Source organism: Arachis hypogaea, chromosome 19, assembly GCF_003086295.3.
Source record: "Arachis hypogaea cultivar Tifrunner chromosome 19, arahy.Tifrunner.gnm2.J5K5, whole genome shotgun sequence".
NCBI classification, from domain to species: Eukaryota; Viridiplantae; Streptophyta; class Magnoliopsida; order Fabales; family Fabaceae; genus Arachis; species Arachis hypogaea.
The window spans coordinates 16,843,051-16,855,419 of NC_092054.1; the positions used below are offsets into that span (position 1 = coordinate 16,843,051).

At 34.9% G+C, this 12,369-nt stretch overlaps 1 protein-coding gene across 14 annotated transcripts; it reads left to right on the plus strand.

Moving 5' to 3' along the window:
* Positions 1–1,619: 1,619 nt before the first annotated feature.
* Positions 1,620–11,627, plus strand: LOC112776480 (mitochondrial intermembrane space import and assembly protein 40 homolog). Of its 14 annotated transcripts, none has more exons than XR_011878169.1 (7): positions 1,620–2,179; positions 2,294–2,331; positions 2,427–2,552; positions 3,442–3,707; positions 5,757–7,660; positions 7,938–8,239; positions 8,343–10,304. XR_011878169.1 is itself a non-coding variant. In XM_072229019.1 (5 exons), exons 1-4 carry the CDS (start codon positions 2,059–2,061, stop codon positions 3,619–3,621), a joined length of 465 nt encoding a protein of 154 aa, XP_072085120.1. In that variant the 5' UTR covers positions 1,620–2,058; the 3' UTR covers positions 3,622–3,660; positions 11,214–11,627. The 14 variants fall into 14 exon arrangements, 3 of the variants coding, with proteins under 3 accessions (XP_072085120.1, XP_025676454.1, XP_025676453.1); XR_011878175.1 differs by lacking the exon at positions 5,757–7,660 and having other exon boundaries at positions 3,442–3,660; positions 8,343–8,569; positions 8,928–10,304; XR_011878177.1 differs by lacking the exon at positions 5,757–7,660 and having other exon boundaries at positions 3,442–3,660; positions 8,472–8,569; positions 8,928–10,140.
* The last annotated feature ends 742 nt before the right edge of the window (positions 11,628–12,369 follow it).

Genomic DNA, 12,369 nt, shown 5'->3' on the forward strand with positions numbered 1-12,369 from the left:
CAGCAGAATTTAAAAAATTTGGACCTTGTTTATGCAGTTTAACATGGAAGTTTAAGTTTCCATTGTTCAACTTTAAGTACAACAACGAATCCACCACCCCATTAAGTGAAACTTTATGAGCAAAAGTGTCATTAGGCAAAGATCAAACCTGAACTTTAGCTTCAGCTCCTGCTACTGAACAAAAAGCATCAACTTTAATGTTGCTGTTATTGCTTATATTAGTAGTAATAGTAGCGACAGTTTTGACTGAAAATCCTAATCTCCTAAGATCGTTGATTCCAATGTTGGAGTTGGGAATTGGGGTTAGGGTTTAGGTTTGGGGTACACCAGGAGGAGGGGCAAACGGATTATGAGTCAACTCGAAGAGATTTTACGGGTAAGAGAGAGAATGTGGCCAAAAAAGCTGAAGATGGTTCTGTTGTTGTTGATGATGGTGATGGTGATGGAGCTGAGGGATGGGATTGGATTGCCACGGGGACGAGGGTACAAATGGAATTGTGGGACTCATTAATGCGACGACGGGATATAGTACTACCGAAGATTGTTGTTGCTGCTGCTGCCGCGGAGGTGGCGGTTGGTTTTGGTGGTGTGATTGAGGTGGAGGAGAAAGTTAATGGTGGTGTTGAGGGGGTCGTCGGTCGGTTGATTTTGTTGGATGAGGGAGGGAGACTTTTTTGTCCAGTTTTCAAAATTACCCTTCCACTAATGTGCCACGTGTGCAGCCGTAATGCTAGGTCATCAGAACGGGAGTGACGTCAAATTTTTCCGTTGAGTTTGACAGAGTTTGACGGAAGTATTTGCACGGAGGGACTAATCCGTCAAACTTTTAAGGAGGTGAGGGATTTAAAAATATTTTCAAATAGTTAGAAACGAAAATGTCCGCGAAACAAAAAGTCATATACCTATTTATTCTTTTCTCTAAATTATATAAATTGGATCACATTTTTATATACTTTTTCTACACAATTGTCGACATGAATTTAACAGGATTTTGGATAACTTTTTAAAATTGATCCAATTAAATTTTAATCTCAAAAGACTGGAGTTTTATACTCATACAATAATACACGAGAATAAGATTAAATAATTTATATTTACATCACAAATTTTAAACAAAATATTAACTAATATGAATAAAGAATTTATTTGAGTATCATTAAACTGTTAAAAAAATATTTTTAATAATTTTTTTATTTTTAGTATATTTAAAAAAATTTAATAATAAAAATATAAATATTAAAAAATAAAAATATATTTTTTAAAAATTATAATTTATATCTTTGTTTAAAAAAATATTAAAAAATATTTTAACATAATAAAAAATAATTATTTTTATGTTATTATACTTAAATATAATTTATAAATAAAAAAATGTTTATCTCATATCTAATCATCAAATTACTTTTATTTTTTCTAATTTTTTTAAAAAATAAACTAAAAAAATACTATCTCAAAAACTCGCCCAAAAAACTCCAAAAAATGTTACTTCTATATCATTTCTCCTCAACTTGTGGATTGCAAGGAGGCAAATGAAGCGAGCGTTGCTTCGAGGAAAGTGAAAGGAAACACACGGTGTGTTTTGAAACTTTAATGAGATTAATTGGATTGAATTCTAAAACGAATTAATTTGTATTTCAGTTCTCACATCAATTTTTAAATTTAGAACAAATAAATTTTAAAAAATGTTAAAATTTACATAATATTATTATGTTACCCTCGATAAACGAAAAGAAAAAAAGGAGAGAAAAATAAATATATTTAAAAAATTAAATTATATTAGAATTAATTTAGATATTTTAACTTTAAATATAAATTTTACTAGGTTAAATTTATAAATTAAACTTATTTCGATCTGATTTATTTTTGGCTTAAAGTTGAGAATTAAAATTCTCACAAAAATTTAAATTATATATTTTTTAAATTTTAAAATAAGAAAAAGAATCCAATTCTGAATAGAATTCTAATACTTGTGTTTTCCAAACAGAGCTAACAAGGATTCAAGGAAGGTGGTTATTCAAACTCAACTGCGATAACTAATCGTCAATCAAGTTTCAGAGCATGGGTCTAGCTCAAAGCGCCGAAGCTGCGGCACACGTCACCCAAACCCAAACCCAAACCTCAACCCAGACCTCAACCTCGAACAATTCTAATTCCACTTCCCTCGATTCCGTTCTTGCAGGTTCTTTCACTTTTTCGTTCATTGATTGCACTCTCTCTATTTTATTGTTCTTTTATGCCTTTCAACTGTTTGTGTAAATGCCTTAAAGCTGTGTCTTCGTTCGTTTTGTTACAGAAGCTGCGGCATATGGAAACAACGATGACACTGAAGAGGTTTGTACATGATAATCTCATGAATTGACATGCCAATGAGCGAATGGAAGTGTTGAAAATTGTGCCCTCTTTTGTGTAACTTTTTTTCTGTTCAGTCTATTGAGGCAAAGGCTCAGAGAGCTCTAGAATGTCCTTGCATTGCTGACTTGCGAACTGGTCCCTGCGGCTTCCAGTTCTCGGAGGCGTTTCTCTGTTTTCTAAAGAGCACTGCTGAAGAAAAGGTAAGTTCCAAACATGTCTGTCATATATGTATTCCTATATAAATCTAAGTAACTTACAAACCAGGTCTAAGTAACCCTGTTAGCTTGTAATGATGTATTTATTACTTCATAGTTTGTGCCATTTTATTTAATTGTTTTTTATTCCTTTTTAGAGCTTTGTTTAGTTGATTACATTGGTTGAGGATGTACAAGTTTGGAATTAACAAAGTGTGTTTTGCGGTTAATGTGACAGTAATTAGTTATCATCATATAATTTGTTTTCGGCCGTATATTTTATTGTTAGTATTATGATAATGATAATCCATATAATTGCAATTAGTAGCGATATACATGTTAACCAGATTTTATTAGAACTATTTAGTGTTGAATAAATAAGCATTTTTCTTCAGTTATGATTTTTGTTTCTTTTAAATATAAGAGCCTGTGATAAGTATGATATATCAACTATGCTAGATGTATACAAAAATCGGCTACCTGTATAAAATACATGTTGAAATACAAAATACACATTAAAAATGAGTTAAACAATACATGTATTCATTCATACACAAATACATGATGGCTAATTTGGTAGCTCATTTTTGGTATGCACATAGCATTTTTTGATGATCAACAATATCTTTAACGTTAGTAGGTGAGAAGTGAATCTAAACTCTAGGCTTTATGTATTTAATTTGGGCTCTTCATATTGCTGATGTCATGTGAGGCTTGCAGAAACACATTGGGTACATCACGTACATGCATAATTGTTGAACCCCATTTTAATTGTGAACTTATATGTTTTTGTCTTGAATTTCATTATTTTGTGCAAATGGTCAAGATTCAAAATTTTTTTAATTTATATATTATTGACAAGGGTTGATGTATGAAATGCAATCCTCTTTTGTAGGGCTCAGACTGCGTAAGTCCATTTGTCGCCCTGCAGAGCTGCATCAAGGCCAATCCAAATGCATTTTCTAAAGATGTTCTAGGTGAAGATGAAAGTGAGAAGTCTGAACCAACACAGGAATATAAGATACTTCCTCCACAATGGTCTAGGGAGCCACAAAGTCCAAAATCCAGGCTTTAAGAGAAGAGTTTGATTCTCTCCATTGCGGCTCAGATAGAAGTACGCAAAGTTCATTTTAAATTTACCTTTATCCTAATAGTCAAAAGGTAGATAGACAATCTTCTTATAATTCTTCATGTTGTGCACGTCTATTTTCTGATTAAAATATATAATTGCTTTTCTGTACCACATCTGCAATAACTTAGTGGTTAAACTTTTCTTAATAAAAAATTGGCATCTTTTATTCTCTTCTAGATAGTCATTGAAATCTAAGATCTGCAAGGATTTGGCCCAAAAAAAAAAAAAAGAAAAAAGAAAATTCCCTCTCCAGTTTGATTCATGTTATCATTTAATTATGAAACAGGAGTTAAAAAATGCTGCCTAATTAAGTGATGGGAAAAGGGAAAGAAAGAATCAAAATATATGCAGATTGATAGCATAGGTGACATAATGATGCAACAATGATTAGAGTTGCCTATGAAATACTATAGATGCTTATAGATTGTGATCCCTAAATTGGAAAAGGTGGTTGGAAGCTTAAATGTTAAACTACATAAAATCAATCATCTTTGTCTCCTTTCCTCCGGATTCTATCTTATCCTTTCTTACACTCCTCCTGTTTTGTCAGTCACATATTTTCTGGTCAATAACTACTGATGAGACCAAAGGAGATTCAGATTCATTTTAACGGTTCAAATCTATATATATGTTACCAGAAGACATGAAAACCCTTATAATTCATATAGTCAGTTCCATCTGATGGGATATGGCTTTGTTGTTGTCATATCCTTTTAACAAGTGGCCAACAGAAAAGAGAAGAATTTGTGGCTGCCCTTGAAGAACCCTACAAGGTTGCCACATCAACTTCTCTGTTGTCATGCCATCTTTGTTGTAGCTGTTTTCCTTATTGACTGTGTCACACCACTCCTCCATCCTTGTTGTAGCAATCTTTGTCATCTTTAAAGTGCCGGAAAGTGAAGGAAGAAGAAAGGCTGAATGTGCCTAGTAGTGTGTAATTAGTCATCTCCCCTCCATCTCTTGGTTTTGGGTTGTTACTGTTGAGGCTTGCCAAAAGATGAAGGTTGTTTCTGGGTACAGTGTGCAGTTATTGTGTTAATGAGAAACTGGAATAAGGAGGTATTTTGATGATTCTCTCTGGGTGTGTTTGGAAAAAAATATTTAGAATTGAATTGAATGTTAATTAAATATTGTGTTTGGGATAAATGACATAAATTGAGAATACAAATCAAGTTTATGTTTGGATAATAAATTACTTAGAACTGAATTGATTTTAAGAGTACGATTTTACATTTTTATCATTTACTTTTCAATTATTTACATAATCCTCCGCCGCTGTTGATGTGACACTGGCCGCTTGAGGTTGGCCGACAGTCGGCCAGGGTTGGATGGTGGTCAGTGGTATCAGTTGGGGCTTGGTCGACAGTCGGTTGGCAGTTGGCCTTGACTGTCTACTGGCCAGGGTATATGTGTAATAATAATAAATGTAAAATTAGTCAAAATGGAAGTACCTTATACTTTAACTAAGAGGTCCAGAATAAGTCTTGGAAATAGGAAAATATAGTTATTTATGGATTATATATGTTGAAGTATGTTTTCAAAGAAGAAAAGGTCGTGCACCAAACTTCTTCCATTTCCCATTATATACCTTTTCAAATAGTAAATAATTTATTTGAATCATCTTAAAAGTTACATTCTTTCGTATGTTCAATACATAAATACATTGATACATTGGCTTCCTATCCCGGTGGAGTTGATAGAAATTACTTTATCTCCTTGAAAGAACAGCAAGGTTTATCTAGGTAAAATAGAGAATTTGGTTTTGGTAACTTTTGCTTCATTCCCTACCCTTACCTTCTCTTCCGTTCACATTTTAAACATTCAAAAAATTTATCATTAAGATATAAGTTGCTGATATTATCATTAGTATTTTTTAATAACTCGTGGATAACAATGCAATCCATGATATTTCTAAATCCTCTAGTAATTTCATCAATAAGATAATACAAACTTGTAAACGAAGAAATTGCCTTAACTCTTCCAACATAGCAATGCAACTATGCAATAATATAGATATTATTCCATGACCTTTTAGTCATGTAGATCAACATCTCAAAAATAACAACCAAATTAAACAGAAATAATGGTGCAGCAGTTTGAGAAGTACATTGAAAGCCTTAATGACTGAAGAAACCTCCACTTATTCTTAAAGCTAACAAAGCCTGGGAAGGAGGTGAAACATGGAGAACTGAAAATACTGATTCACCAAAACAGTAGTCTCTTCTTGCCTGCTTTTTGGACAGATACAAATCCGAATAATGAAGAGCAAGAGGAAGCCTGTGACAAGTTAGAGTGAGAAGTTAGGTATTATTATGAACAGATTCAGAGAGAAGAGTGGGTGGGGAGTCGGAAACGTACCTGTTTTACTTGAAGGGTGAGATACGAACGTCTGGTGATAATATCTTCTTCTTATAACTACTCAAAATTTCTCTCATGAATGCGTTTGACATTTTATGTAACTTGATCAATTGAATATTCCCCAAGTACTTCAATCCTTTGGGAACTGCTAATTTTTCACATGACCGTGCTTCAAATTCCCTGAGGCTAGGCATTGCTCCTTCTTTCACATTCCATTCCTCCAGATTCCTTAAATTCCAAAATCTTAGCACTAGAAGTTTTGGAAAGCTACCTGGGTTACAAAGCATGCTTTTTCCATGATAAGAGTCAGCATAGAAACACAAAGACTCAAGCTTCTCCAGGCTCTGCAATAGTTGCATAGGATCCTGACCATCTTGCAGCTTTGAAGCTGACAATGTGAGATTAATAAGATTTTGTGGGAGGTGATTCATGCGAAGACCATTTTCTAATTTCCCATACAATTGCAGGGATGCGAGCTTCTCCAGCTTTGATATATCTCTCAATATTAGCTTTTCAGGTTCACCCATTTCATTTACTGATCTAAGTCTGAGCGACTCAAGCTGGTTCAGCTGCACAATCTTCTTGGCTAGTGTATCTTGTTTTTCTGCTTTTAACTGGAAGGCCAATTTCAATTTCCCAAGATTCTTCAGCCTTTGAAAGTCAAAAAGAAGAGGGCACCTCCCATATATGAACACACCCCATAATCTGTAAAGATTATGCTGAAAGTTTCCACTTGGCCTACCCTCAAGTCTACTGCGATAGTCTTGGTTCAGATATAAGTTCTTCAATTTCTTCAATTTCCAGATGAAGCTGGGGAATACACGGATGCATGTATGCTTTACATCAAGTGTTTCCAGGTTCTCTAGTTTGCGTATGAATGTTGGGAACTCCTCCAAGTAAGTCCATCTTAATCCAAGATACTTGAGATGAATCAACATACCTAGAGTATCTGGCAACTGTGGTCTGAATATGCGTTCTAGATCAAGAACACTGATTTCCATGAATTGCTCATTTGCGATGCCTGTTGAGAGGATCCTCCCTATGTGTTCTCCTGGCTTACATCCCTCACGTTTGTCAAAGAAGAAAACAGATAGGGGAATTTTTTTCTTGCTGAATACATTTGCTGCATTTGCATCAAGACCACGATCATCAAAGCGGTAGGCAAATCGCCGCTCTACATGTGTACCTGAGTACTGGCTATGGCTTGTTTTGTCAGCCAAAATGATCTCTCTGAGCATACTTGGCAAGCGATATGTATTAATATTCCCATTAGACTTCAGTGCCACTGCTTGAATCATGTTGCATTTGTTCAAGTTTTCTAAATATGTTTCTGCTGTGGCTTCTAATGTTTCTTGGTTGTCATCCCTTTGTTTCACCAATCCTTCTGCTATCCATAGATTGACTAATCTCCTGACCGGGATTTCAAAGTCTGCAGGGAAGAGTGTCATGTAGTAGAGACAGTCGCTCAAAGTTTCATTCAGTTCTTGATTGGTATTCACCCAAGCTTGTAGCCATCGAATATTCTGATGGCCATGATTGATTTGACGAAGCAGTGGCCGCAAGTTATCTTCTGTAATGCTGCCTTTCACTGACAATAGAAACCCAATAGAAACAATAAGCAGTGGTAAGCCCCCGCATCTGCCCACCACTTTCTTGGCAAGCTTTTCCTCTTGAGAATTTTCTTTGGGCTTTACAGTCATGGTCACCTTCTGAAACAGTGCCCAACTTTCGTCTTTTGTCATTAATCTAATTTGGTGAGGGCCGCCACATGTGTCAGCATACGAAGCTATGTTGTTTGAGGGTGTTGTAAGCAATATTCTGCTTCCATTTGTCATTCCAGTCTCTGATATCAGTTCCTTTTTATATTGATCAAAATCATCCTTTTTTGTGATGTTATCCAGGACAATAAGGCCTCGCTTCCCTTTCAAGTGATCACGTACCTCTGTGATGGACAATGCCTGGTGGTCTATGGTTCCATCCTGTTTCATCAGCAGAACTTTTACTTTGGAAGCAGCTCCATCGGCCACCCAGACACGGATGGGGAAGTGGTTTATAACATCTTTATTGTAAAAGATTTCCTTTGCCAGAGTTGTCTTCCCCACCCCCTTCATCCCCACAATGGAAAGTGTCAAAAGATTACCACTGCTGGTGGTCAGCTTGGAGACCAATTCTCTTGCAACATTTTTCGTAGCAGGAATTGAGGGTGAGTTCTGCCTCTTGGTATAACAATTTTTTACTATTTTCTGAAGCAGATCCGTTGCCTTTAATATTTGCTGAAGCTCCGGATTGTTCATTTTCTCTTTTAGGAAATTGGACACTGAATGGTCCACCTCCTGACTAATTGACTTTAAGTGCTCCAAACATGCTTTTCTTACAGCTGTTTCTTCCCTCCTTCCCCGAAGCTCCTTATTCATTTCTTCTAATTGATGATACAGCGAGTTCATTGGCTCTTGCTTTGAGCCACTTTCATCTAGCTTGATACGGATGCTATTCACAGTTGACGTGATTTCATCATCATCTGCATTCTGAAATGGTAATTCAGACTCCATTGCATCGCTATCACTGAAATCAAATTTCCATTTGCTCTTTGTATCAAGGAGGTTATGGAATTCATCGACAATGCGTTCCATGTCCTCTTCGAATAGAGTTGTTACAATGGGGATGCCATTGAAGTATTTCTTAAACATTCTCCCTACTATGGGGATGCCATTGGAGTATTTCTTTAATAGGGTTGTTGCTTTGCTTATGCTGCCAAAATGTGATACCCACCATGAGTAGGTGCTGATGAGGACTTCAGCTTCTGCAATTAGCATTTTAGCTTGTCCTTTCCAGAGATTTTCTGTGTTAGTTTCCAACTGCAGCTGACTTAATTCATTTGTGAAAGCATGCAGTGGAAGCAGCAGATGTACAGACCGTCTCTTTTCCATGCCTGAAAATAGATCATTGCTCTTTCTCATCAATTCATCAAGGCTAGTAGAAGGCTTCCGTTGCTTTTGATCTTCTTTGTCGTCTTCAGTTTTGACTGTCTTTTGGCTCTCCTCAGCTGCATATTGATCCAGCAAACTTCTATTCCTCAACCGTGACTTCTGCATGGAGTCATAGATGTCCTTGGCATCTTTATCCTTATTTTCAAGATGACCTTCCACCAATGTTTTAACTCTATCTATTTGATGAAGAACATCTCTGATGGGTATCAATCTAAGGATAGCCGAAAAACAACCAGGAATCCATGTTTGGCTCTGTTTTTCGTAGTTTTTGATACAGGCATCTGCATCACTGACCAGTGTCTTTGTTGAATTTACCCAAAGACTTTCTTCCTTGCTTAGCCACAGATTAATGTCAGATAGATCTTCTGAACCCCAGAATTCACGGCCTCGCGATCTTAACTTGTCTGCTTCCTTAGTAAGTTGATAATGGTCATCTCTCAGAGCTTTCAGGAATGGCAATTTGTTCTTTTATCCATTTGACCTTTCCTTTGTAGTAGATGAGCCAACAATCATACCACAAAGAAATACCAAACCAACCAATTATCAACAACCAGAGAATCCACTTTGCATAGAAACTGGTGTTGTCTTCCTCCGGCTGAATGCAATCAGAAGTCTTTGAATGATTGAGCATCTTCAGTAAGTGTTTCTTCCGAAGACAAGCAGAATGGCTGCTTGTCACTTCTGTTGATGGCTTGTGCCTCCCGTGTTTTGTGAGACAGCTTTCTGCCTCCAGATGCTTATTTGGAAATGGTTGATTTTTCTGTGGTGTTTTTGCAAAATTTTTCAAGGTGTCAAGTTAGCAGATAGCATAGCATAGTATGTAGACAAAAGTGTGGGAGTTAGTAGTATGCGTGCATCTCTTGTTTCTTTTCTGGTCTTTTTAATTTTTAAATATAGATTATTAATGTCTGTTCGTGGAAACAGCCACGGATCTAATTATCAGGTTAGGCTGCGTACATTATACCCTTTGGATGCAGGCTTTCTTTGGATCTTGCGTTAACGCGGAATGCTTCTGCACCGAGCTGCCCTTTTAGATTATTAATGTCTGTTGGATCTCCTAATCTGAATAGTGGAATTTTTCTATTTCAGGTCATGCAATTATTTCAGCCTTTGTTTATGGATCATTTCGTCTTTGTTTATGATAGCTATGAAAGTAACAGAGTCAACAGAGAACTATGGGATCCATGCACATCTAACAATAATCCACGCATTTTGTTATCTAGTGATATTTTTATAATCTTGAGATAGATGCCAAGATTCAAGCTCTTTTTTTTTTTTCCCTTTTCTTGTTCTTTATCTTTTTTATTTTATTTTCCATGCATGCACTAGGTTAGATAAATATTTCTCTCACCGTGGCGGTGCTTAAGGTGTCTGGACTAAGTGTTGAGCAGGAATTAGAATTCCAGCTAAAGAACAACTTATTAAATGTTTCACAAATCACAAATGAGAATGCTGCATTGGATATAGAAAAATAGATAGATGGAATTAACAAGTGTACACCATTTAAAAAAAAAATCATATAATCTTGCTTTAAGTAGCTCTAGCATAGAGATATGATACTTGAGCATCCAAAAGTTGTGTGCCTATGGACACCTAACCCAATCGAATGACACAATAAGAGCTTGGGTGTTAGAGTACCTAGAAAAGTAGACAAGATGAATAATGCCTCAACAATTAATTTATAGATAGAAAGATCAGAAGGCCTGGAGGTGAAACAATTCACATAGAAGGTGAATACTTCCATGCATATGGATATCATATATAAAGAAAACATTTAAAATTTTGATTCATGGCTGTTGAAGCCTTGAAGGCTTAGTTATCATATTCTCAGGGTCAGGGAGCACGCGAATGTAGTGTTTGTTTTGAGATACTGAGACAGAGACTAAAAGACTGAGACTCAGTATCATGTTTGTTGGCTCAGAGACTAATACTAAAATTTCTGTCTCTGTCTCTAAAATTTCAGTATTTCAGTACCTCCAAAAAGTAGAGACACAAAGGACTGAAATTTTTAAAGATGAACACTGAAACTTTAATAACATTTTATACTTAAAATATCCTCGTTTCAATTAATTAATTTCAATTTTAACCTTTGTGCAAATTAAATTAGAGTTTTATTCTTGTTTCAATTTCTGTCTCCCACTTTGCGCCAAACAAAATACTAAAGTGCCATCTTTTTTTCCTTCACAATAGATGGCTTCCCTTACTTCTCTGGGCATACTAAATGGAATAAGAAAATATCACGGCTACAATTTTCTTCAAGATTGGAAACCTTTTCAAGTATATGATGCTGCTTTACATTGAAGGATCTCCATAGGACTTCGAAGTGATTTAAGATTTGGTCACCTTTATTGTATTCATTTTCTCAGAAATATGGCCCTTAATAGAGAAATGATAATGCCACTCTTATTTTAATTATTTTTTTTTATAAATTTATACAAATATACAATGTAAAAATATTATGAGGAGTAACGTTATAAAAAATGAGAGTGGCTTTTACCGATTCCTTTATTATTACTGTAAATGGAAGTCGTACTTTCTTATAAGCTAATGTGATGAGGAGAGACTGAGTATGCATTTTAACGAGTGTCATAAAATCTTTATTTTGTATTATAGATGTCACCTTGAACATGTTAGCAAAAAGTTATCATGGGTTAGACAGAAAAAAAAAAAGGCATTATGATTTATGAATAATGTATCTGGCTTTACTAGGAGTGTTCGCGGTGCGGTTTGGATCGGTTTTGAGTAAAAAAATCGTTTAATCCGAACACTAATTTTACTTGTAGTGCGATTTGGATTGGATGATTTTTTTTTAAAAAAATCCGATCCGATCTCATCCAATTTCAAGCAGTTTGGATTGGATTGGATTTGCGGTTTTGTAAATTAAAAAAAATTAAAACATATAACAAGTCTCAACATCACATTTTAAATAATCAATAATGACATAACAAGTCTCAACAATATTTTAAGAAGCCAACGATAACATAACAATAAAAATAAAATTATAAGTCAGTTAAAATAAATAAATAAATAAATCATATTTTGAACATAAAATATTTATATTTATTAAATAATAATAATACATGAATAATATAAAAATATATAACAAATTGAACATGTTATAAGTATAATTGTAAATATAATAATAAAATAATAATATTATAGCACATTATACAGTTTGAATTTGATTGGATCGGTTATGAATAGTAGAGACAAAATCCGATCCGATCAAGCGATTTGAAAAAACCGATCCGATCAAGCGATTTGAAAAAAATAGAATCCAATCAAATCTAAATTAGTGTGGTTTTAATCGATTTTCAATTTAGATTGAATTGAATAAACGATTTAA